Source organism: Silene latifolia, chromosome 8, assembly GCF_048544455.1.
Source record: "Silene latifolia isolate original U9 population chromosome 8, ASM4854445v1, whole genome shotgun sequence".
NCBI classification, from domain to species: Eukaryota; Viridiplantae; Streptophyta; class Magnoliopsida; order Caryophyllales; family Caryophyllaceae; genus Silene; species Silene latifolia.
This window is the reverse complement of record NC_133533.1, coordinates 7736262-7761158: the sequence shown is the minus strand read 5'-3', so window position 1 is coordinate 7761158 and position 24897 is coordinate 7736262. Positions and strand designations below refer to the sequence as shown.

The following is a 24897-nucleotide window of genomic DNA, read 5'->3' as shown; positions in this document are numbered from 1 at the left end:
CAACTTCATTTATTCTTTTTCGTTCTTAATTTCTTATGTATTCAGTTTTTTTTATTTCGAATACATATAATACTAATCCATATGAAATTTCTTGAAATTATTAACTTATAGTTAATGTGTATTTTCTTATTGTAGTTTTTTTTTTGAGTTAATTAAGTTTAAAGCTAATGGAATATGGATGGATTTTTAAAGAAAATAAGTGAATTAAATTAATGCAATATATGAATAAATTGATGATCCATGTCATATTAGTTTGCCAAGTCACATTGTTATTGTGTACGTGGCTTTTTTTCATCCCATGTGGCATTGTCTACGTGACATTTTTATGCTAACCTTTTAATAGTATTTATAGATAGATTGTTTTTCTCAAAATCAAAATACAAGGACGATAAACGTGAAAAATAAATGAGTAGTAAAATTTATTTTTTTGTTTTTTAAATAACCAGTATACTAAAAGTAAAACCTTATATATACCGTTTATGTATTGCAAAGAAGTTTATACTAGTAGAGTATATATTATGTGCCTACAATATATATGAAATACATAATTTTTCTAAAAATGTTATAAACTTTGGTACATTGGTTGTATTTATAATTTACACGAACGATCTTCTATACTTCAAATTAATTTGGAATAAAATTTATAATATCACGTGAGTTATTGCTTATTCAATACACTTGCTTAAAAAATTAAATTGGATCCATTTAATTCGGTTCGACCCAGACAACTCCAACATAATCACAGTCCGACCTTCGGTCCAGTTCTTTCCTTAGTTTGGTACTAGACTATTCGGTCCACCTAGTTTGGCCTGACTGAACGAACACCTCTCCCTAACAGTAAATGGATTATACATTTGATGTAATACATCAGATGATATAATTTTTGAGCATTAAGATAAACTTTTTAAGTTTTACTTTAAAATTTTTGAGTTTTATTATAAAGTTTTTGAGTTTATCTCAAAAAGTTACATTATAACTCAAAAAAACTACATAAAAACTCAGAAAAATTTGTTTTTTGCGGTCATGAAACTAAAATATAATCACAAAATCTCATTGAAGACGGGCGATATCCGTCACAAGTTTGTGACGGATACCGTTTCCTCTCACAAAATGTCCATTGAGAGGTGAGTGAGAAACACATGAGGGTGCCCTACCTTGTCCCCTCTCCCTTTTTGTGAGAGGTCAAGACTAGCTGAAATATAATTTATAAACTCTCTAAAACTTACAGAAAAATATAAAAAAAAACTCTAAAACTCATTAAATGGAAGGTAGTATATCTAATGTACAATACTTTTTTTTTCCCTAATTACCATCCACACTAATAAATCCCTAAATATAATAAAAACATTTCCCTATGTACCAAAAATAAAAAATAAAAAAAAATAAAAACATTTCCCGCCAAATAGACAAACATCACTTCATTTCCCGCCAAAACCAGAAAAAAAACCTATTCTTAGCCAAAACCAAACCAAACCAAACCCTCACTCTCATACTTCTTCACTCTCCTTTCTCTTCTCTTCCCGCCGTCTGAAAATTCAGCGATACGACGATGGATATCAGCGCCGAAGCCTTCGCCGCTCACAAGCGAACTTTCCTCGATTTCCTCGATCACGACGTAAGTAGCCTCATTTTCCTCCCTACCGTTATATTTATTCCTCTTTTCAATCATCTGAATTATTTCAATTTTTTTTATTGTTTAGGTCGGACATGGAATTTACATGGAATCGATCCGGAAAATGATTACTAACAAAACTCGTCACCGCCTTATTGTTAATCTTTCCGATCTCTATGACTTCAATTCCGATTTAATCCGCAGGTTATTTACTTATTTATGTTAATTTATGTTAATTATTACTCGCTCCGTTTCAATCATTTGCTTACCTTTGATTAAAATATTCGTTGTAGAGAAAGGTAAACAAATGAATGAGACAGAGAGTTGTTGTAATTATTGTGAGACTGTCTCATATCTTGTTTTCTAATCGAGCTAAATGATTTACTGAACTGGTTCCGTGCAGAACTATAGATTGTTACTTAGTTATGTTAATTAATTATTTTTGTGAAACCGTCTCATATTTTGTTTTCTAGTCGAGTTAAATGATTTACTAAACTGGTTGCGTGTTTTTTTCGATTGTGAAGTTGAGGTCATTTGGTGTAATTTGGACTTAGTTTTTAATTTAGGTTATTTGGAGACAATGTCTTTTTGTTATTGTTGTTGTAGAGTGAGATCGTCTCATCGTCAACCTTTCCGACCTTTATGGCTTCAATTCAGACTTAATTCCTTCGTTTATCTGTATCAATTGTTTTGAGACCGTCTCATTTTTAATTTCCAATGGAGCAAAAAAGTCTGTACTTTTTGGTAATTAATGGCTTGCTAAACTGGTTATGTATTTGTTAATTTAAATTTAGCTTATTTGGTGTAATTCACGATATAATTTTTTATTTTAGGTTATTCGGAGACAATGTCTTTGTGTTATTGCTGAACAATGAGACTGTCTCATATTAGGATGAAATGGAGTTTTTAAAGCGAAAAATTGATGTTTTATTTTAGGATGCTGAGGAGTCCGAGCGAGTATATGCAACCATTTGCAGATGCAGTTACGGAAGTGACAAAAAACATTGATCCAAAGTTCTTGAAGGAAGGCGAGACGGTTTCTGTTGGATTTGAGGGTCCTTTTGTTTCTAGAAGGGTTACACCGCGTGATTTGTTATCTCAGTTCATTGGTTCCATGGTTTGTGTTGAGGGCATTGTCACCAAATGTACGTTCCTTTCACCTTGCATACATTGATTCTGGTTGTATTTAGGTTAATCTGAGCTTGTGACGATTATTTAAGTGGTTTTTAAGTTGATTAGTGTTTACTGATTTTCCTGGTATTTGAGCTTGATTATGAGAATGTTGTTTCGGTATTTACATGAAGGACTAGTTTAAACTAAAGGGTTTTTGGTAAGGGATAATGGAGGTGTTGGATAGAGGAACTAGATGAAGCAACATTGATAATTACTTTGTAAAAGGGGTACTAGTTACCTGCTTTCTCTGTAGGGTGATGTCGTAATGGAGTACCTTCATATGACAGTAATAGTCATTACCATCTCTTTATTTTAACTGTCAAGCGTCAACACCATCACATCCCCTCCTTTTTTTCCTTTGTTTTGAATTTCATTACTCCGTGATAGTTACTCTTAATCCAAGCAAGGCCATTGGTATAACAGTTGGACAACCGTTTCACGGTGTAATGTGTTATCCTCACACAGAATAAGAGTCCCCCAACCACCACTTTATCAGTTTATCCTCTTTCACCATCCCTCTTAATTGCCTTGTGTAAATTACCCGAAATTCACTCGAGTCCTTGAAGAAAGTTTAGCTATTTTGAGTTTTGCTAGAAACAGATGAGTTGGCTTAGGAAGTATTAAAGCTGAGCTTGTTCATGTTGCTCGAATGAGACTGGGGTGTATAATTTGCATTGGATGTTGGTCATTGACAAATATTATTTGGTAGGAAATTATCATTTAGGTTGAGGATAGATTGTTGGACGAGACTTGTAAATTTTGGGAAAAAAATTTAGTCGTTTAGTGAATAAAGCTTTTTTGGGTACAAAAGTATGAAGAAGGGGGACGAGAGGGGAGGGAAAAGTCGTATATCTGCACAAATCTTTCTTTATGCTTGAGGGACTAGGATATTTAATTTGGCTTGTAGGAGAGAAAATAAACCCCTCCATTTTCACTCTAGCCAAATTTACTTATCATGCAAGGAAAATTGTTTCCCTCCCTCACCTCCCTTTTCCACCTAATCATTTCATCCAACCCAAGGGTTAAGCAGTTTATGGCATAGGTTAAGGTTTTATTTGGTTCTTTTCTCCATTTTTACATTTAGCTAGAGAATAGGCATCAACTAGACTCCCCCTTTTTTGATTGCCTCCTGAAGTAACCTTAATTTGGTTCAGTAGTGATGGTTTCTAGTTGAATGATACGCTGCTTGGGCAACTGTTCTTTGGCATCTAATTAACCAGCTCTTCATTAATTGGTTGAACACTTGAACTGCTGAACATGTTGGATTGCGTCAAATCTGACTTGTTTAACAGTTTTAAATTCTTTACTTGCTTAATTGTGGCTGTGAAATTTGGCTGTTTAATATCTGGTGTTTCTGATTTCAGGCTCTCTTGTGAGGCCAAAGGTAGTCAAGAGTGTCCATTTTTGTCCCTCGAGTGGCAAGTTTATGTCTCGTGAATATCGGGATATAACGTCAACTACAGGCTTACCCACTGGATCTGTATATCCCACCAGGGTAAGATTAAATGGTCCTGAATCATTTATTTTAATAAGAAGTCATGGATTATTGTTTACGGTATAAGTATATATGCAGGATGAAAATGGAAACCTACTGGTGACTGAATATGGTTTGTGCAAATACAAAGATCATCAAACCCTATCAATGCAAGAAGTACCTGAAAAATCAGCCCCTGGTCAGCTTCCGAGAACTATAGATATCATAGTGGAAGATGATCTGGTAGATGCTTGCAAACCTGGAGATCGTGTTGCGATAGTTGGGATCTATAAAGCACTTCCTGGAAAAAGTAGTGGCAGTGTGAATGGTGTATTCAGGTTGGCTCAATCATGATGGCTCTCACTTCTTTGAATTTGTGTCATTCCTTATTAACAACCAGAACATAACCGCAATGCCTAAATGGTTCTCACCTATTGTGGGGTAAAGAGGGGCCGGGGGCATATGTATGCAGCATTGCAGCCTTACCCTTCTGTTAAAACATTATAAAGCAGTTTCTTGATGATCGATACTTAAAATTGATGATAAAACACATGCAAAGTTTACTAGTTCATGATATATGAAACAATTAGAGTTTAGTACTTTCGTGAGCCATTTTGCTGTACCTTATCCTGTGTAAACATGCTAACTCTCACAAATCTAATTACAGGACGGTTCTTATTGCTAATAATGTGACCCTGCTCAATAAGGAGGCAAATGCACCGATCTATGCCACTGAAGACTTAAAAAACATAAAAAAGATGGCTGAGAGAGAAGACACATTCGACTTACTTGCTAATTCTCTTGCACCATCTATTTATGGACATCTGTGGATTAAGAAGGCAGTTATCTTACTTATGCTTGGTGGAATCGAGAAGAACTTGAAGAATGGGACACATTTAAGAGGGTGAGTTTCTGTTTTATCAAAGTCTTGTGCTCTTAATTTTATTTATCCCTTTCTTATCATCACCTTTTGTGTGATGACCTATCTTGATCTTTCTTCGTCTAAATATCTTAAAAAACAAACTATATTCAGTGACATAAACATGATGATGGTTGGTGATCCTTCTGTTGCAAAATCTCAACTGCTTCGAGCAATTATGAACATTGCTCCCTTGGCCATTTCAACAACTGGCCGGGGCTCTTCTGGTGTTGGTCTAACAGCAGCCGTAACTCAAGATCAAGAGACAGGTATTGTTCCTCTCATGCTCTTGTTATCTAACTTTTCTTATTACAAAGAGTTTAGACTTCTCGTACCAAAAAAAAGAGGTTAGACTTTAACTTTGTTATCAGGGGAAAGGAGGCTTGAGGCGGGCGCTATGGTTCTTGCTGATCGTGGTGTCATATGCATTGATGAGTTTGACAAGATGAATGATCAAGATCGTGTTGCTATACATGAAGTTATGGAACAGCAAACAGTGACCATTGCCAAGGCTGGTATCCATGCGTCTCTGAATGCTCGATGCAGTGTCGTGGCAGCTGCAAATCCCATTTATGGAACTGTACGTTCAGCTGCCAATTTTATTTCGTGAACTTTTTATATATATTTTTTTTGTGTGTTTTATCATCTTTTGACATCTTGAATAACCTACTAAACATCCGTTGATGTTTTTGCTTATTACAGTATGATCGATCACTGACACCAACAAAGAATATCGGATTGCCAGACTCGTTGCTTTCTCGATTTGATCTCCTGTTCATTGTTTTGGATCAAATGGATCCCGAGATTGATGGACATATATCTGAGCATGTCTTGCGTATGCATCGGTATCGTTCTGCAGTAGATGGAGGTAGCTACTCTTTTAGTAGCTAATTAACTTCCCATAGTCATTTAATACAGAGATTAACTTAAAAAAGTTCCGTAATTTAGGTGACGGAACACAAGATGGGACTTTTGGGAGAGAAGAAGAGGCAGATGCTGGTTCATCTGTCTTTGTCAAATTCAACCGGATGCTGCACGGAAAGAAGGTCCAAAAGGGTAGGAAGCAAGATACGCTCACAATCAATTTTCTTAAGAAATACATTCATTATGCAAAGCACAGGGTTCAGCCTGAGCTGAGTGATGAGGTAGTTATCCTTTCCCCATCATCTTACATTCTTGTGTTTGACTTGCTGGTTAGAATAGACATTTATTTAATGCCATGACTATTAAAAATGATTATTCCTATGGCAGGCATCTGAACAAATTGCAACTGCATATGCAGAATTAAGAAATGCCAACTCAAATGCAAAGGTATACCTATTTCTAGCGAGAAGGATTCTTTCAGGATGTATTCAATTCATCAATTGTAATTTTAATCCATTGTAGGGTAGCGGTGGTGGTGGCGGTGGCACTCTTCCTATCACCGCTAGAACATTAGAAACCATCATACGGCTTTCTACTGCACATGCCAAGCTGAAGCTAAGCAGAACGGTAATTCTACTATAATCCTTAAATAAGCGTGTGTTTTTGGTTATTTGTTTGGGTTTGTGGTGGATTAGCTCCCACGTCTGTAATACATCATTTGGTCAAGTTTTTATACTCCAGCAGCGTAGTTGTAGGAAAACGAGTTAGAATGCATCTATTAATATTCTTACACTATCCTGAGTTCTTACAATTATTTTCACTAATTCATTGCCTGTAAATAACGGTTATGCTGTATTGATTCGATTCTTCGCTGTTTTATATCCACATTACTGTATAGGCCTGCTGATAGAATCACTGTTGGATGGCGTTTATAGTTCTAGCAATCACCTCATGGGACCATTCTTATGTACATAATAAGCTGGTTCTATGACCAATCATTTGTTATGTCAAAAGTTGTAAACAACAGTTTTTTTTACGTCTTTGTAAACGGCCACAAATAACCACATGGCCTACTTTCTTGCACAAGCCACAGACAGGGTTCTGACTTTCATTAGTTATCTTTGAAAGAACATTTGGGGAGGTGACTTGGTGAAACAAAACTTAATAAAAAGGAAAAAGAAGATGGAGGCTTTTAGGAACAGTGTATTTGACCAATTGATGGCAGGGTTTTAGTTACTTCGTTTCTTCCCCTTGCTGGTTTGGTCAAGAATGCTAGAATTTGCATAAGAGAAACCAAAAAAAAGAAAATAAAAAAGTCTTATCTTTTGTACGTCATCTTACTTCCCATTCTGAATGATTTTAAAGAGATAATTAGTTGTCCTAACTCCTAACAGGTTACAAAGTCTGATGTTGACGCTGCTCTGAAAGTTCTGAATTTCGCAATATATCATAAGGAGTTGACAGACATGGAAGACCGTGAGCAAGAGAGGGAGAGAGAGAATGAGAGGAAACGCAAAGCTGAGAATGATGGCAATAACAGTGAACGTGTGCGCCGCACTCGGCGTGACAACAATAGCTCAGCTGGTGATGGAACGGCAACTGAAGGGTATGCCACTTTGATAATGGTCCTAATACTTCTCCATCATATTTACCTTGGTGTTTGACATGTTGATTTAGTTCAGATTTTTTGACGGAAAAAAACACCACCACCGTAGCTCAAGTGCCAAGCTTTATCTCACACACATACATTTTTATATCTGTATTTTAGTTTATTGAATGCATTAGTGAAAATTCCACTCTGTATTTTGTGTTTTTCATCCTTTCACTAGTGGACGATTGAACTTAAACACAATTAGAAGCATCTGACATGTTATGTCCCCAAGTGTCGATCTCAGCTGTTTATAAAAAAATTTCATTATTTGGCTCAAAATGAAATGTTATAGTGACATATCATGAATGAGTGTCAGTTATCATATACGTGAGGTAATATGAATATGGTAGTAACATAGCTGGATTGTGCTTTGTCGGCTTGGAGGGCCTCACACCTTTTATAGCTAAGATGGGGAGGTCAGGGAGGATAGAGGTGCATTTGTCGAAGATGTGGCGGTAGGGGTTACAGGGAGGTTGATGGAGGAGAGTGGTCAGCCGGCTGGTTAGGATTGTATGAAGGGGATGCAGGTTGGGAGAGCTAGGGTGGCTGTTTGTGGCGGGACAGATAGGGTGTTGCCTTTTTGGTAATAATTGGGTAGGTTAATTATAAGGTTAGGTACAATTAGTGGCTAATGAATTTTTTTGTGGGGCTTAATCCAAGGTTTAGTAATGACATTATTTTTTGCATCGGACAACTCAAAAATTTTGGCATCAAATTGATTAGAGCTTTTGTTTATCCAGTGGAGCAACAGAAGCTATGGAAGAAGACGAGACTCCTACAAACACAGAAATGAACATATCCCAGGAGAGGTGTGTGTTGGCAAACTTTGAGCGACATTGCAGTTTGCTTCCTATTTCAACTGTTTCTAATCTTGTAAAGAATTCCGAGTTTTTTTTCATGAGAACCCGGTACTCATCATGTTTGCCTTACGCATTCTAAACTGACAGAGTTGAAGGATTTGATACTACATTGGGCCAGCACATGAGGGCAAACCACTTGGATGTGATATCCATCACAGAGATAGACAATATAATGAATGCAGGAGCAGCGACTAATTACTCTAGGGCAGAAATCATGCTTCTCTTAGAGGTACTGATCACTGATCAGTGACATCCGATGGATCTCCTTGATTAGTTCCTTGACTAGCTTTTAGTTTTTACATTTTGTTGGTAACATATTCATTCGATTAATGGAAGTTTAATTAACTTGCGCAGAGGCTGCAATCAGACAACAGACTGATGATCGTGGATGATATGGTGCACATGATGTAACTCTTCCTGACCAGATGCTTAAATCAGTCCCAGAACACATTTGATGGTATGAATTCAGGTTTCTACTTGCAGTATATTGCGTATGCTTTAAAAGAACTTTCATCAACATTATCTCAGTGTCTCATGCGCTCTTACATAAATAGCCTAGAATTGCATTGGCTATTTGGCTGCTTCTGTACAGCCAGATTAGTGAATTAGTCTGCTATATTTCATCATAATCCAGTCGCAATAAAATAGAGAAATCTTTGGCCTCATTGGGGATGGGAAGGTTGGAAATATTTGATCAATTTATTTGGTTTAATCAGTACAAATTGTTGATTAGTACTTGCATTGATTTCATTAGCGAGTTTTTTGTTGCTCAACCGTGTGGCAGTCTGCAATTTAACTATTTTTTTTTTTAATTTGCTGATGGCACTGGGGTAATGTTGTTGTAATTTGCTGATGGCAGGGGTCAGTTTTAGCCGAGGATTGTTCTGCAATTTCATCATGAGCAAGTGTTTGCATATCAAGTAGTGATTATGTCGAAGATTGAGTAGTAATGAGCTCAAGTAGACTGCAACTAAACTTTGTAGAGCCAGAGTTGTACCGTCAAGCTTTTGCGAAGGCAAACTGTAACATTTAGCAATCAGAATGTTCAATTTATTCACTATTTAGCAATCAATGTGTGTGTAACGAATGAGCCAGAAATTTCCGACTTTTAATGTATGAGACTCTCTCGAGACTTGACATAGACAATGTTTCGTTTTCTTTCTGGTGTTTATCTCCTGCTGAAGATTTTCATGCAATGTATTTCTAGTTACTCCATTGTGAAAAACGCAAAAAAGACGTAAAAAATTGGATTATTACTGAATAAAAACAGAAGAATACAGATATTCAGGGGAAAGAATAGTAAGTACTGAATTACTTGAAAAACACAGTAAAATCCGATAACAAATAATTAACCTTGAGAAGTCAAAACCTTATGATTAGAAGAGAAAAGCTACCAAAGAAGCAACAAGTCCAAGCATGCCGGAAACATGTAGGTTAACTCCAGCACTCTGCATAGCAGGAGAAGGTGCAATGCTTCCTGCATCTTCAGTAACCGCAGCTCCAAAGGTCGCGAATAAGGTTACCAACATTAAGATTGCGACGACCAAGGAGGTTAATTTGCAAGCTGCCATTTTCCTTCCCTTAACAGATTAACTATAAGCTCAAATTATGTTTTCGGTTTTGCTTGCTTGATTTTTGAGTGAAACGGAGATGTAAGTAAGGTGTATTTATAGTAAGGTATTGGGAATAACGACAATGATTAGCCAACTAATGGTTTATTAGTGTGTGGATTAAATTACAAAGTACATTAACTTAACAGGCTGGATAGTTGTTATAGGGTTCATGTTATGTGAATGATGATTGATAAGGTGTCTCCTCTTTCCAGGTAAGAGCTGTCTGTATTGTTGTTCTGTAACAAATGTTACTTTATACTCGTAATAATACCGATACTAAATGAGTGATTAACTACGCCTTTTGATAGGGTCGTCCTGTAACAAATATTAATCCGGCCAGGATAATATAACGTTCGGGTTTAATCTTCACCCTTTAGGTTGTGTTGAGTTCAAGTTGGTTCATTATCGAGTCAGGTTAAGTCAGGTTCAATGAGTGCAACCATTTCTTTGTCCTCAAGTCCAAAATGTATTTTCAAGTTCAAGGTGATCATACATGTTTCAGCAATCATCAGGTCAATTTATTGTGTTCTATTATTAAGTTAAAACAATTAAGTTCATTAACGAGAGGTGGTGCTCATGACCTGAGTTCAAATCCCTTCAGCATCAAATCGTCATTGTGGCTCTCTTTACACAAAAAAGAAAAGTGCGTTCCAGAATTCTAATTATTAGTTTACTATACTCCATCTGTTGAAATTCATGTACTCTTAAAAATATAGAGTATCATCATCATTAGCATCATAATCCAACTCGAAGAAGTTAACATTCATTTTCTATCAGGATCAATGCTAAAAAAAATTCAATAATTTTCAGTAATATTTTCAGTAATATGGACGCCCTTCGGACGATACATACATCTGTCCATTTTTTATCCCCATCATCCATGCTCTCATGGAGTCATGGTACAGCTTGTGGCACATACATTACATCATGTCTAATCTAAGTGTTAGGTAGCACCTAGAGAAATGTCGCACTGTCGATCCAATATTCCAATGGGTGCCTTTGCTTCAGCAAAATACGGCTTTGGTGCTCCAAATTCGATACTATCAGTCTAGGTAAGTGTCACAATGTCGATCCAATGGGCGCCTTTGCTTCGGCAGGATACGGCTTTGGTGCTCAAAATTCGGATACTAGCATGTATTATGTGGACAGGTCACATGATGGCTAATATGATGTGAGAAGATTAACAGCCTACCACATGCGAGTCAAGTTTGGTCTTGCTTAGCTGCAGCAGTTGCCTTCAGGTTTTCCAAACGTTTCCGAAGGTAGGCCTGCTTCAGTTTTTCTCGACGAGCAGCTGCATGTTCCTGCCTACGCTGCTTGACTTCTGACACCTTTTCTCTGGCGTCGTTCGCCTCTTCGTGCACTTCCCTATAAAGACGAAAAAATGGGCACAATAAATCTCTGTTTTCTTCCTCAAAACACACAACAAAAAGAAGTAATCAAAAAAGAACCAACTACAAGTCAACCCACTCTAACCGTAATAAATCCCCCGAATAACATATTACAACCAAAGTAGATCACTGTAGTAAGGTAACCGATACTCCCAACGCAATTCATCTCTTTTAAGGCAAAATTTTTTACTAGAATTTACATCAACACATTCCGATATCATCCATAAAATGAAGGGTAGATCATGGCCGAGATCACTAAAAGTAGCTTCCCCAATTAGTCTCCTTGTATTCCTTTCTCCTCTCTAATATCAATCTTGTTCCTCTAACTATATTGGCTAGACACAGAGTTGTAACTTGTTTACGGATTGAGCATTTCTATTAACATCCCAAGACCGATTCTTTTAACTAAACATTATTGAGGTTCAACTTTCTAAATTGTTAGCCAAGCTTAAGGTGTAAACAACAAAGTACCTCCCCTTCATGATTAAATCCATTGTGTAACTCGCAATTAGCAAAGCCTTCCTCATAAACTCAAATGAACGTGCTTTATTCCATCATACCCAAAGCCGAAGTACAAATAAAGCTTTGCCTTTGGTCTATCAGAAAAGGACAAATCAACGAACACTAATATACACCCCCATTTATTTGATTCTTTCCACTTCCAGAAGACACACCAGTAAAATACGGTAAAATACCATTCTTCTAAGATCCTGGGAAATCCCAAGAGGCCAAGATTATTGTGTAGGAAGAGCTCTAAGACTATAAAGCATGCAGAAGGTCGGCCAATTTACATCTGAGATTCTTATGCTAGTTAAGCAAGTGCGAATTTAGGACACAGTCGAATCTTTACTATTCTTAATTCTTCATCACCTGCCTAGAAGGTACTCCAACAAGATAGCCATCCAAAAATAATCTGGACATCAAACGTCACATTTAGCTGAAGATTCGTTGCCTAATGCGACCTAATTTTGAGTTTTTGACCGCTACATTTATTTCTAACAAATAACTTCTCGCAGCACTGATGGATATATTCTAATCGTATTCACCGAACCACAATCATACTTTCGCCGATTTCACAAAGAACATGATTAAATGAACATAGTTAGGTCTACCAAATGACTTACTTGATAAATCGTCTGTGTTCGTCCATGTCAACAGTTACAGCTGAACGGCCCAGACCCTTGGACTTTGAATTGAAAGGAATAAAATCATCATCTTCATTAGTTTCTCTCAGAGGTACATCAGCAGCAGGGGAACTGTTATTTTGTTGCTTCACTTCGTCCTCTGTGAGACTCTTTCGGGAAAAATCAACACAATACTTTTCTCTGTCTTCCTCATCAGATAGCTCTCCTTTGGCAAGCTTTTCATACAACTCAGCCTTCTTCTCCAACGCCGCATAGCTGTTAGAACCATCTTTCTCAGCCTTGAGTGCAAGCTTATCCCTACAATGACGAGTTAAATAGGTCAACTAGTGAATTGAAGCGGATATTCCAATTAGCAACCATTGCGAGAACAGTCGCTTAGAAGGGATGAGAAAGCTCAATTCGATTATTATGATTATATATGTCAACTAGAGACTGATATGAACAAAGAACGTATCTCCAACTTCTTGCACCCCGTTAAACACTCAAAATGTTCAGAATCAACAACAAAGACGTACAATCGAAGCACTTCTGACTTCTCTAACGCTCCCAACACAGAAATTCATCCAAAGACCAACATCCCACCACAAAAACATCAAAACACAACATGGATATCTCATAAAAACACTTAAAAATCATTCATTCTATACAACAAACACAGAATGTTCACATTCCACAGCAAACATATCAACCAAAGGACTGCCCCTAAGCTTCCCAACATAAAAATTCAACGACATTACCCCAACGGCTCCTACCAATTACGGGGTAATAGGCTCAAATGTACACAACTATAGCAACCTTGCCATACCCTTATGTTAGGAACACAAGGAGAATGTCCCGGAATGACCCAAGATGAAAATTGTGGCAAATTACTGTTACTTCGTAGTAAAAAGAAGCACAATCAGTTGAATGACCTATTTTGCTTTATTCCATGTAATCCAACATATAAGCTCAGCAACTAATCAACAAAACCCCACCTTTAGAACATCAAAACACAACATTGGCATCCCTTAAAACATTTAAAAACCATTCATTTTCACAAGAAAAACAAAATTCCCAAACATATAAATTCAACCAAACATCAATATCTCACCAAAAGAACACCAAAACACAACATTGGCATCACACAAAAACGATTAAACATCATTCATTTTCACAAGTAACATAAAATTCCCAATATATTCCAATCAACAAAATCCCACCAAAAAAGCATCAAAACACAACATGGACATTACCCAAAAACCCTTAAAAATCATTGAACACAAATAACCCAAAATGCACAATATAAGATCACAATACAAGAAGAAGAAACCATACAAATGCGCCCGATTCTCGACACCGGAATTTTTACGATCAAAAGGGGTAACATTGGAAATCTTCTTCTTAGCACGATGATAATCAACATCACTAGCAGATAAATCTTTAGATTTCTTGGATTCTTCTTGAGATTTATAAAGCTCAGCTTTAAGTTCCATGATTGAAGAAGCACCAACACCTTGAATTGCCTTGTGTTTTTTGGGCATAATTGAAGATTCTGTAAGCCATCCTAGTGATTCTGTTCCACCTGATATTGCTCTTTTGTTTCTCTTTTCTTCATCTGCTATTGAACCCATTATTGTTTGAACTGGAATTGAATTGGGTTGTTCTTGTAATTTGAATGTTCTGTGATTTTGGTGGGTAATTTTTTAGGTTTTCAGTTTATTTTGGGGTTTTTTGATTGATTATGTGTTCGAGAACTGGCACTGGTGGTGGTGCGTACTCCGTAGGGCGTATAGGTGTTTTGTTTTACGGGTGAGACGGTTTTTTATTGGTAAGACGGTTTTACTAATTAGTTAATGTTTAACCCGTGTTCTTTGTTCTCCCTCTATCTCTTTTAGACTTGAATCTTGATCACGAAAATTGTTCCAAAAATCCAAATGGATAATTCAATCCGATACTCAAAATGAGTAACTTCAATTACAACTAAAATCTAATTTAAAGCGGAGCAAATCAAATAAATGAAAGAGTATTTGATTATTATCTTCTGTTAAATAGACTTAAAAAAGTTAAACGATTCAATAACGCTTTACTCGAGATGAAAAATAACCTGAAAAGTGTGACCCGATCTTGACTCAATAGACCCGACCAAAGCCCGACTTGAATTGATATATGAAATTTCCTAGTTAAGAGGAGATCTTGTCGTGAAATAACCTAAAACAACTAAAAATGACATAATTTGGAGTGATTCAATCCAAAAATAATCTGATCAGTAAAGGATTCCATAAATTGTTGACCGAAAATAACTCGATCCAAATGACCCAATTACCATGTCTACTATCATTCTATCAAAACACAAAGGCCATGTTTGGTAATCAGCAGATTGATATTAGCAGAAGCAGGTTGGTCAAACAGATTATAAATGACAGATTGGATTAACAGATTTGACTAGTATATTTCAATTAGCAGATTTAGTAAAAGTGTTTGGTAATTAGCAGATTTTGGTTAATAGATTGTTGTATTTATGTGTAAATTGTTGACGGATTCATATTTCACAATCTACTAATGTGAATATGCTAGGTAGAGCAGCATATTGAAAAACAACAGTAGATTTAGCTCCAATCTACTCTGTCAATATGCCATTTACCAAACACTCAAAATAGTAGATTGTTAAGTCAAACATGCTAAAAACCTTGAATATGCTAAAAAAATTTCAATCCGCCGTTTACCAAACACCCCCAAATACTTTTTAAAATTGACATTATAATCATTTTAAATTTAAAGCGGATCAAGTAGATAAATAAATGAGATAAAAGCCGACTAATTACGAATTTAAGACAAATATGTCCGTCATTCGAAGAATTGTAAACCAATGATGATAGGACAAATGGTGTATCAAAAAAAAAAAAAAAAGTTGATAAGTCCTGTGATACGCAGAAATCCAGGAGTATCAACCGCCGAATTCGGGTAAAGAGAATCAGAATCTAAAACCCACAAAAATGGATCCCCAGAATATGCAAACTGACACTCATCATCATCATCATGATCATCAGCATACCCATGATGATCATGATGACCATGACCATCATCATCATACCCATGAGTAATTTCTCTTCAACTTTGACTTCATATTTATTCTTTTTCGTTAATGATATATTCTGTATAATGTTTGTTATTTGTAGTTGAAATACCTTATCTTAATATCCTGGGTAATGACTTACACAAGTACATTGTAAAAATGATTAGTATATCAGTTTTTGACCAGGGTACTGAAGGTACTGAAAGCAATTTAATTGGTTGATCCTCTTAAGTTTGACTTTTTTATTCGTGGAATGGAACTTCTGACCCTTACCAGTCACACCAGCCAACTTTGTTAGGATTAGTATATGAGTAAGTCTCTTGTAAACCGTTTTGTAGAAGAATTATTGTTAGTATATATGGTGGTTGGATCCGTTTTACACAATATTTACATAATTACCAAAGTTGGTTTATGTGAGTGGCAAGGGCTCTCATCTCTTAACAAGTGACGAGTCCCGACTCTTGTGAATGAAAAAACTAAACTTGGGAAGTTGGGAGAGTTCTACCCATTAAGTTGACTTCAGTACCTTTGAGGAAATTACTCAAATTGTCGGCATGGGATACTCCTCTAGTCAACACACACACAAAAAATTACTCGTAATATTTATATAAAACCGTTTTACAAGAGACTAACTACTCCGTATATGTTAATGTGTGCAGCAAAGGGGCAAATACATGGGTAGGAGCAGATGGGAAAGTGTATCATAGCCATGATGGGTTAGCACCTCATACACATGAACCTATATATTCACCTGGTTTTTTCAGCAGAAGAGCTCTGCCTTTGTCAACCCGGGATTTCTCTGAGAGGGCTTTTACTATTGGTATTGGTGGCCCTGTTGGCACTGGGTATATTTCCTTTCATTTTCGCTTTGTTTTGTTGTCGTATCTAGTAAGTCTCGTGAAAGACCGTCTTATGATAGTTGATGGTCTTCCTGGTTGTTGACGTGCAGGAAAACAGCTTTGATGTTGGCTTTGTGCAAGTTATTGAGGGATAAATACAGTCTTGCTGCTGTAAGTTTCTCTTGCTGGTGTTTATGTTTATTTGCTGCTAGAAACACAATTTCGGTGAATGTACAAGGTAATCAGGAAGAAGTTTGATAGCGGTTAATTTGGTATTTTTAGACGTAGTACTTATGCGCGGTTAATTTGGTAGTTTGATAGCCCTTAATTTGGGATTTATTTGGTGTTGGGGAAAATGGTAGTTCTCTGTCATTTTCTCCAACCAAAGTTTACTGAAATGTACTTCACATGTTCATTTGAATTCACTACATTTCTGTTTGGAACAAAGACTTGGAAGAAAAATCTGCTAGAGAAGATTGGGGCAACATATATGAGAGAGTGTTTTATTGGTTATTTCTTATCCAAAGTGGAAATCTAGCGACGTCCAAGGAAAATGTCGTGAATCCAAATGAATAGAGAAAGTACATCTAAAGCAGACGACCAAACACTATGATATAAATGTGCATGGACTAGTTCATAGTTCGTTGAGGTTGATCTAATCCATTAACCTTGGCCTGTGTACGTTTTGTTCTAGAATGACCAGCTAGCTTGGACAGGTGTGCTGGCTGGGGAATTTTGTTGGGATTCTCCAATTCGGCTGACAATTCTTTTTCACAAATCATTAGCTCGCTCCCATCGACCATTTCTGAGATCTTTTCCTGCAGTCAAGTGACCATATCATTTCTTTTCTCCTAGTGCCCCAGTCACTAACTTAGGTAGCTTTGCGTACTTTTGCCTCTCTTGAGTACATCTCAGTTATTAAGTCAACCATTGTATCTCAACTTCGTTTTCTTTCTTCACCATATCCTTCATTCAAGCACTGACTCTATTTCTTTAAGATGTTGAATTTCTGTACAAGTGATAGGTAATTCTGTTGGATGACTAAGAACCCTGGGGTGGTGTTCAGCCTGTGAAGTATAAGACTATAAGACACTCAAATCACCTTTCTCGTAATCTGATAAGCACCTAAGAACCGTGCTGCCATCTTCTGCCTGGTCTGCTCCTCTTAGGTTAACAAAGTTATAGCTTTGGCTCAATGCTAACATTTTCACTGGAAACCAAGTTTTGGCTGTGTTTTTGCTCTTCTTAGGTTAACAAAGTTATAGCTTTGACTCATTGCTAACATTTTCACTGGATTTGGCTGGTATATGGTCTCTAAGGTGTAAGGGGTGCTGAATAAGAGAGACTTAAGTTGTTAAGATTAAATCTGGTATACATTAATATCATAACTAATCACACGCTGACATTTATGGACTTAACTTTTTAGAGAACAAAAAGCCAGAAACAGTAAAAATACGTCTGTTATTTAAGCTGATGGGTGTACAACGTATACGCGCTGCTCATCAAGGGCTCTCTGTTAACTGGCACTTAAAAAACAGGTCTTTTAAAGATTCATTTGCTTAACTGCTGAACATAAGCAGACTAAATTTAATTAATAAATAACCTTATTATAATGAATTACTTCTAAATCTGCTGTTATTATTGTTCAGGTGACAAATGACATCTTCACAAAAGAAGATGGAGAATTTTTGATAAAGCATGGAGCACTCCCAGAGGATAGGATACGTGCTGTGGAAACTGGCGGTTGTCCGCATGCTGCAATTCGTGAAGATATCAGCATAAATCTCGGTCCTCTTGAAGAGCTTTCCAACTTGCATAAAGCAGATTTGCTTCTCTGTGAATCTGGCGGAGGTAACTTAGCACTGGTTTTGTACTGATATTAATGCCTCAGTCAGCTCGGTATATAACTATATATCATATATATATATAGTCATCTGAGTTCGTATAATCACGTAGTTAATCTCTGACTATACCTAAAATCAAGTACAGTTTTATCATTGTGCTCCTTGTCTTATGGAAAGGAATAGAAAGTAGAAGCATTATTTGGCATGAGCTGAATTGCACGCGGCTAGAAGTTTACTCCATTCTAATTTTCAATATTATGACTTAATGAAATGCTCGGACCAAGCTTCAGCAGATAAAGTATTATTTACATTATTTACTAACTAAGCTCTGAGAGAAGCTACATTGCTAACAATGATGTTGTGGTTTCGCAGACAACTTAGCTGCCAACTTCAGCAGGGAACTTGCAGATTACATTATTTACATTATAGACGTGTCTGGTGGAGATAAGATTCCTCGTAAGGGAGGCCCTGGCATTACACAAGCTGACCTCCTTGTATGTAGACTTTTAGATTAATTTCTCGATATTAGTGGTTATCTTTGAGCGTGTTTCTGAAACAACGTTATCCATGGTTAATTTACTGCAGGTTATAAACAAGACTGACATTGCTGATGCAGTTGGAGCTGATTTGTCTGTCATGGAGAGGGACTCTCTTCGTATGCGTGATGGAGGACCCTTTGTATTTGCTCAGGTTTGTGAATTACTCTCAGATTCGATTATTTTTTGTTACTCCCTCCGTCCCGGTCGTCTGTTTACCTTTGGTTTTGGCACATTTGGGGGTGTTGTTCGGTGACACGTGGACAGTAGGTTATGTGAATGATCAAATTACCCTTGAAAAATTTTCAATATAGAAAGATATACAAATGACTAAGACACCCATAAATGAAATCGGTAAACAAATGATCGAGACAATAAAACCTATGATTGTCCAACAGTCCTCAGACTCATCACTGACAAAGATAAACCATTCCTGAAACAGGTAAAGCATGGGTTGGGTGTTGAAGAAATCGCAAACCACGTTTTGCAGGCTTGGGAAGCAACTACGGGCCAGAAGCGACACTGACATGTCTAGTAGCGCTTGGCATTGGACGTGTTTATCATCCTAGAAAGTAGAAACCATGTCTCACTCTGGTGATGTATGGTGCTTTGTACTTCTAATAATAAAGCGTCTCTCTCCGAATGCTTAACTGCTTTTAGTTAAACCTCTTACATTTATATTCTTTCCCAAAAGAATCGGGTGTAGATGGGTAGTGGTAACTGGTAAACACCGAATTTATTTTAAGGGTGTCCCATGAAAATATTACAACTCGCTTTGAAAGTTGTGGATTTTCGACACCCAAATTGGGCGGATTGTATGAAGAATATTTGTGGTTTGTTAAGTGCCATGGAAAAATTACTAGCTTTAAGTAGTGTTTTGTGGTCAATACGCGATGGTAAATATTATTTCCAATCGCGGATAATTGGTAATAGTAATTGTTGCTTGGTTGGTACTCAAAATTTTCAATTCCTGAAAAAAGCGGTTGCATTATGGTGCTACTTCTTATGTCATTAGGACGGATATATCTTGTGCCCAACAAACGGAATACACAAATTCCTGTATAAAATCGTTTACAAATTTATCATCAAAATGGGCGCTTCCTGACCTCTCTCTCAAGGGCACTCGGATCAGTCGCCAAACTCACCCATCTACGAAGCACAGACGCTTCTACAGTGAATGCCTTGTAGCGTGTGCGTGTCCAAGGTGTCAGGCACCAACACTTAGACCATCCCCAAGCAGTGGTCACGCTAACTAAGTCACGACCCGATTTTACTCTTAATCCCACCTTATTAACCTTGACCCATTTTCACCCTACCAAGCAGAAGGTCGCGACCTAGGTCATCAATCCAATCATTTTCCACTTCACAATATTCCCAATCATACCCCACTATCATATTATATACTTTTATTTTTTATTTTTTTATTGTTCAACCAATAAAAAGTATCCACCTAGAAGGTCACCAATGTGGTCAATTTGCTCAACAATGGTCAAAAATTGACCTTTTGATGCAAAAGGTCACAAATTAACCATCAAAGGTCACCAATTATACTTGCTTAATTATGTCATTAGCATGACCAAGCAAGGTCATGACCTACCAATTGACGTTGCTTGGGCATGGTCTTATATCCGTTTTGCATCCATGTCCGTTTTGGTTCTACCTAGCTCACTATGCCATGATACCATGAGCGAACAACAAAACAAATCCTATAAAATTCGACATCAAGTGAATAAAGCGCATTTGCTTCCTCCAATTGCTCAAGTTTGAACATACAAATAACAAAGCAGGGAAAATGAAGAAAAAACAAGTATGCAACCGAAATGAGAATCCAACATTAAAGAATCCTTTCAAGAGGCCAACAAAACAAGTCGAGTTCACAACGCTCGTTTCCAGACTAATAACTTCGATTAAACTACCAAAAGACATAGCAACTCAAAAATTAAGGGACGTTGCGTTGCTTAAACCAGCCTAAGATCTTGTCTTACATAAACAAGTTGGGCTTGGATGCCTTGTAAGTGGTCTTAAGCTTCCTGGTGGGGGGTCTAACCTTCCTGAACACCAATGGGAACTTGATTTTGTCGCCTTGGAATTGCTTGGTGTTTTCTCTCTTGCAGAGCTCATCAGGGACGGTGGCAGTCTTGATGATCTGGATGCATGGGGCTCTGACCCTGTGACGTGAAGCCATCTCAGTGTACATTTGCTCAACACCACCGTTTAGAGTGGTATCACGGTACTCCTTGTACATGTTGTGGTATCCAGTACGACTCTGGTATCGCAGCCAGATACCATAGTTCTTGATGATGGTGGGGTTCTTCTCATAGATCTGTTAGTCAGCAAAAGCAGAAATGAATTAAGACATAATGCGAAAACTACAACTTTACTCTCCCAAGTTAAACACAAAACAAAACTAGAAATGAACCCGGTTTCGCATACTATGGTTCACATTAGCTTTCGGATTATAAATTTGTATGCATGCTCATGTAAGTGGGCTAGCTGGTCAGGAATTTAAACATTCATTGTCAAACAGAAAAGAAGTCCATGAATTACTTCATGATTTTAGTTCCGGAAGTGCATGCATGTAGGCTAGCCGCCTATGAAACTTCACACATTATCACTTCTCAACCACATGAAACATGTCTATATCCTATAAAGTGGCTAGGAAAGATCAGAATCGAATACATAAATGATTGGTTGGGAAATAGGAAGTAGCAGATAAAGGATTCACTCAAGGAATGAGCAAATATACTAAAGGCGATAACATGATCTAAATGAATTTTGTAGAACTAGGTAACTTCGCATTTGATTCATCCCCAATGACACCAAGTACTACGAAAGATTATAAAAACAATCTGCAATGGCTGGCTTTAAAGTAGATGACGTAATTTTAGAGCACAAATGAATCCCGAAGCCAATAAAAGAGCCATGGGCTACATAAACTAAATCCAGGATTTACTAATTGCAAAACAAGTCATGCGCATACAAGTGGAACGGTTCACATACATTTAAGTTAACATAATTGAGAGTCATTTTTTGGGTGCAGAAAATAACAAGGCAAGTTTTTATTTACAAACAGGTTCAAAAGCCATGTAAACAGGACACGACCCATGACAGTAATGGGTACCAGATAATACTTTCCATGATCACAGACGCAGTAAACTGAAAATCGACTATAGCAGAAGCAACTTAATCAACACAAAATACAGTCAAGGATTACCTATCATCTACTGAATATCACACTCAAGAGCCAATAAATAACAAAAACGAACATACAGCGCAAACGAATCCCCAACTAATGTGAACCTCATGTGATCATTTCTACACATCACTTGAATCAATCAATAATGAAAGTATCAAACTTAAAACACATCTAATAAACCCATAAGATATAATAGAAGATTCGATTACCTCATTGGTAGCAAGGATCTGACCATTACTCCTCTTAACCTTCTTCTGCTTCCTCAAAAAATACCTAACCAAAAAACATCATAAAAATCATATTTTTTTCAATTTGAATATATCAAAATTACGGTAAAACCCTAAAAATAGTAAACAGTAAGGATAGGTGGTTAAAAAAAGGATGATTACCAGAACTTGGATCGACCACGAACTTCATTGGTAGCCCAAAGCTTCATACGGTAAATCTTAGGGTGCTCATCTTTCGCTGTTGGAAGTGCTCTTCCCACAATTTGGTATTGGTGAAACTATAACAAAAAATTGCACCAAACTGTAAATTTAATGAAACCCAGATAACTCAACATAAAATGATCCATACCCAGAAAATTAATTTCGAAATATTCAAAAAAAAATACAGAAGATTTTGAAGTAGTTTGAAATGATTATAAAAGAGAATAGATTGAAATGAAAGTAAAATAAAAGTCGATAAAACTGTGAAATAAACAATACCTAGATTAAAAACACAAAATTAACACTACCCAGAAGATTAATTACCCAAGATTTAAACAAATTTTTGAAGAATTAGATGCAGATTGAAATGATAAAAACACGGAATATTATACAATGAAGGATGAATAAATTGATAGAAATGTAAATTAAACAATACCAAGATAAATTAACACAAAATCAACACTACCCAGAAGATCAATTACCACAGATTTAAACAAATTATTGAAGAATTAAATCACATTGAAATGATAATAACAGAGAATGGAGTGAATTGAGGTGGTAGAAATTGGGGAAAATTACCCTAAATTGACCCATTTGCGATGAGAGGTGAAATCGTTGATCTTCTCTCTTCAGTTGCTGCGGAAAGAGGAAATGAAGGAATGGAAACTAGGGTTTTATGAATATATGGGGGCTTCGATTTTTGATTTTAAACCCTAATTATGTTTGTGCTAGTATGGGTATGGCCTTGTGTTTTAATTTGGGCCTTTGTGTGTTGTTCAACATGGGGCCTCTATATTTGTGTTGTTTTGGCCTTTTATGATGAGTTGCTAATTGTCTAGACCTTGCAAACGGATAATCGGGTTGGGTGCGGGTCGGATCATGTCGGTTCGGGTTAGTTTTGGATTTGAAAAAATTTAGATCTACTCCGGTCGAGTAAGGTTGTATACAGTTTGGGTCATTTTTGAGTTAACTGTTATCAAGTTATTTAGGGATGATAATAAATTAATAAGTGTGTAGTGTGTACCAATAAACATTTGGGCCGAAAGCCCAAAACATATTAGGTCGGGTCAATTCAGTTTAAGTGTGAAACTCGTGCCCTCGGCTCGGGTGTCGCGTCAGGTTAATTTTATCGGGCTTACTGATGAGTAATAAGACAATAACCTTTTAGACCTGACAAACGAGTTATTTGAATCGGTACTAGTTAAATCAGTTTGTTTATGTTGGCATTTGGGTAAGAGGTTGGTTGCTTCGACTTCAACTCTTCAAGTATATCTGTTCGGGACATTTCTAGGTATCAGCCAGTTGAAAGTTGGTAACAGGGTTCGACATAGACTGAGTCAACTCGAGTACATGTATATTAGGATTTTTTTGGCTCAGTTGGGGGCGGCTGATTACATATAGCGTAGTTACAGTAGATTTACTATCCAGTATCACTCGAGTCTTAAGTCTATTAAGATCGAGTAGTACAATAAGTTTATATCAGGGATAAAGGTTTAATGTTATGTACCCTTCTTAATATGAAGGGTGAAGAATTCAACAAAATGTGAGAACTTAAATGAACCACGATCAAAATTTCTAAAAAAGTCGTTTAATCCGACCTATTTAAAATTCCCCTTTTAAGCTTAACATTTTATTCCCAATTTACCCTTATTATTTGTTTCTTACTTGCATGCAATTATATTCAATTCATCAACTATCAATTCTCTTATGATCTTCTCATCCCTTCATTTCGTCCTCTTTGTGTTATATTTTCTCCCTTTCTAATCACTTCTATTTTCATTGACATTAGTTTCTGAACTAGGACTCATAAATTGGGGATTTGCTGCTTGTAAAGTTGTATTGAATCTAATTCTGCAGCGAAACGAGCAAGATGTTTTTTTTTGTTGTAGTTCTCACTATCAATTGGTCTCCCTTGTGACGGGTCACCATTTGTGGCGGATATTTTGTGAGTACAAATGGTAACATAATGGGTTAGTGGAGAAAGGGGACCACATGAATAGTGTTGTAGAGAGAGAAAAAGTGGGTACTTTGTGAGGTAAAATGGTATCCGTCACTCAAGAGTGACGGATATGTCATGTCTTCAATGAGAATTTGTGTCTCACAATACTTGTGATTGCGAAGCTCCAAGATCACGAAACTATAGTATCCCCATGACTATAGTCAGACTTTTCGGCCCATGATAATCCAGAAAGAACATATAAAGGTTGCAAATCCCACCAAGGGAAGCCAGGAACAGTCACTTTCGTGGTTGCAAGCATTTTTGTCAGTTTGGTCGATCACAAACTGACTGGTCGATGGAT

General features: G+C 36.8%; 4 protein-coding genes across 4 annotated transcripts; 2 read left to right on the top strand and 2 right to left on the bottom strand.

Annotated features, from left to right (window-relative positions):
- Positions 1-1437: 1437 nt before the first annotated feature.
- On the top strand, positions 1438-9711 carry LOC141596228 (DNA replication licensing factor MCM3 homolog 3-like). The gene is made up of 17 exons (XM_074416327.1): positions 1438-1615; positions 1701-1816; positions 2549-2757; positions 4150-4280; positions 4359-4597; positions 4927-5163; positions 5293-5447; positions 5550-5758; positions 5881-6046; positions 6127-6323; positions 6430-6489; positions 6565-6669; positions 7437-7648; positions 8434-8502; positions 8641-8782; positions 8908-9010; positions 9413-9711. Exons 1-16 carry the CDS (start codon positions 1550-1552, stop codon positions 8962-8964), a joined length of 2370 nt encoding a protein of 789 aa, XP_074272428.1. The 5' UTR covers positions 1438-1549; the 3' UTR covers positions 8965-9010; positions 9413-9711.
- A 1207-nt stretch (positions 9712-10918) lies between these two features.
- LOC141596226 (uncharacterized protein At4g18257-like) lies at positions 10919-14529 on the bottom strand. Its single transcript, XM_074416326.1, has 3 exons — positions 14017-14529; positions 12682-12999; positions 10919-11534 (listed from the first exon to the last, which is right to left on the bottom strand). The coding sequence occupies exons 1-3, from the start codon at positions 14310-14312 to the stop codon at positions 11369-11371; spliced, it is 780 nt and encodes a 259-aa protein (XP_074272427.1). The 5' UTR covers positions 14313-14529; the 3' UTR covers positions 10919-11368.
- Positions 14530-15556: 1027 nt separating this feature from the next.
- On the top strand, positions 15557-19648 carry LOC141596225 (urease accessory protein G). The gene is made up of 7 exons (XM_074416325.1): positions 15557-15778; positions 16414-16599; positions 16704-16764; positions 18243-18444; positions 18810-18931; positions 19023-19127; positions 19416-19648. The coding sequence occupies exons 1-7, from the start codon at positions 15675-15677 to the stop codon at positions 19497-19499; spliced, it is 864 nt and encodes a 287-aa protein (XP_074272426.1). The 5' UTR covers positions 15557-15674; the 3' UTR covers positions 19500-19648.
- A 1135-nt stretch (positions 19649-20783) lies between these two features.
- On the bottom strand, positions 20784-23366 carry LOC141596232 (large ribosomal subunit protein eL20y-like). The gene is made up of 4 exons (XM_074416330.1): positions 23177-23366; positions 22559-22674; positions 22379-22442; positions 20784-21296 (listed from the first exon to the last, which is right to left on the bottom strand). Exons 1-4 carry the CDS (start codon positions 23189-23191, stop codon positions 20955-20957), a joined length of 537 nt encoding a protein of 178 aa, XP_074272431.1. The 5' UTR covers positions 23192-23366; the 3' UTR covers positions 20784-20954.
- Positions 23367-24897: the final 1531 nt, after the last annotated feature.

Excerpts from the sequence above, each read along its gene's own strand:
- LOC141596232 (XM_074416330.1), bottom strand. Across the intron at positions 22,443-22,558 it reads CGTGGTCGATCCAAGTTCTG|GTATTTTTTGAGGAAGCAGA; the intron begins GTAATCATCCTT and ends TTTTTTGGTTAG. Across the intron at positions 21,297-22,378 it reads AGATCCTTGCTACCAATGAG|ATCTATGAGAAGAACCCCAC; the intron begins GTAATCGAATCT and ends GCTGACTAACAG.
- LOC141596228 (XM_074416327.1), top strand. The coding sequence starts at position 1,550 with ATGGATATCAGCGCCGAAGCCTTCGCCGCTCACAAGCGAACTTTCCTC. Across the intron at positions 1,817-2,548 it reads AATTCCGATTTAATCCGCAG|GATGCTGAGGAGTCCGAGCG; the intron begins GTTATTTACTTA and ends GTTTTATTTTAG. Across the intron at positions 6,047-6,126 it reads TCGTTCTGCAGTAGATGGAG|GTGACGGAACACAAGATGGG; the intron begins GTAGCTACTCTT and ends TCCGTAATTTAG.
- LOC141596225 (XM_074416325.1), top strand. The coding sequence starts at position 15,675 with ATGGATCCCCAGAATATGCAAACTGACACTCATCATCATCATCATGAT. Across the intron at positions 18,932-19,022 it reads TTACACAAGCTGACCTCCTT|GTTATAAACAAGACTGACAT; the intron begins GTATGTAGACTT and ends AATTTACTGCAG. Across the intron at positions 19,128-19,415 it reads GACCCTTTGTATTTGCTCAG|GTAAAGCATGGGTTGGGTGT; the intron begins GTTTGTGAATTA and ends TTCCTGAAACAG.
- LOC141596226 (XM_074416326.1), bottom strand. The coding sequence starts at position 14,312 with ATGGGTTCAATAGCAGATGAAGAAAAGAGAAACAAAAGAGCAATATCA. Across the intron at positions 13,000-14,016 it reads GTCGAGAATCGGGCGCATTT|GGATAAGCTTGCACTCAAGG; the intron begins GTATGGTTTCTT and ends TCGTCATTGTAG. Across the intron at positions 11,535-12,681 it reads GAACACAGACGATTTATCAA|GGAAGTGCACGAAGAGGCGA; the intron begins GTAAGTCATTTG and ends TCGTCTTTATAG.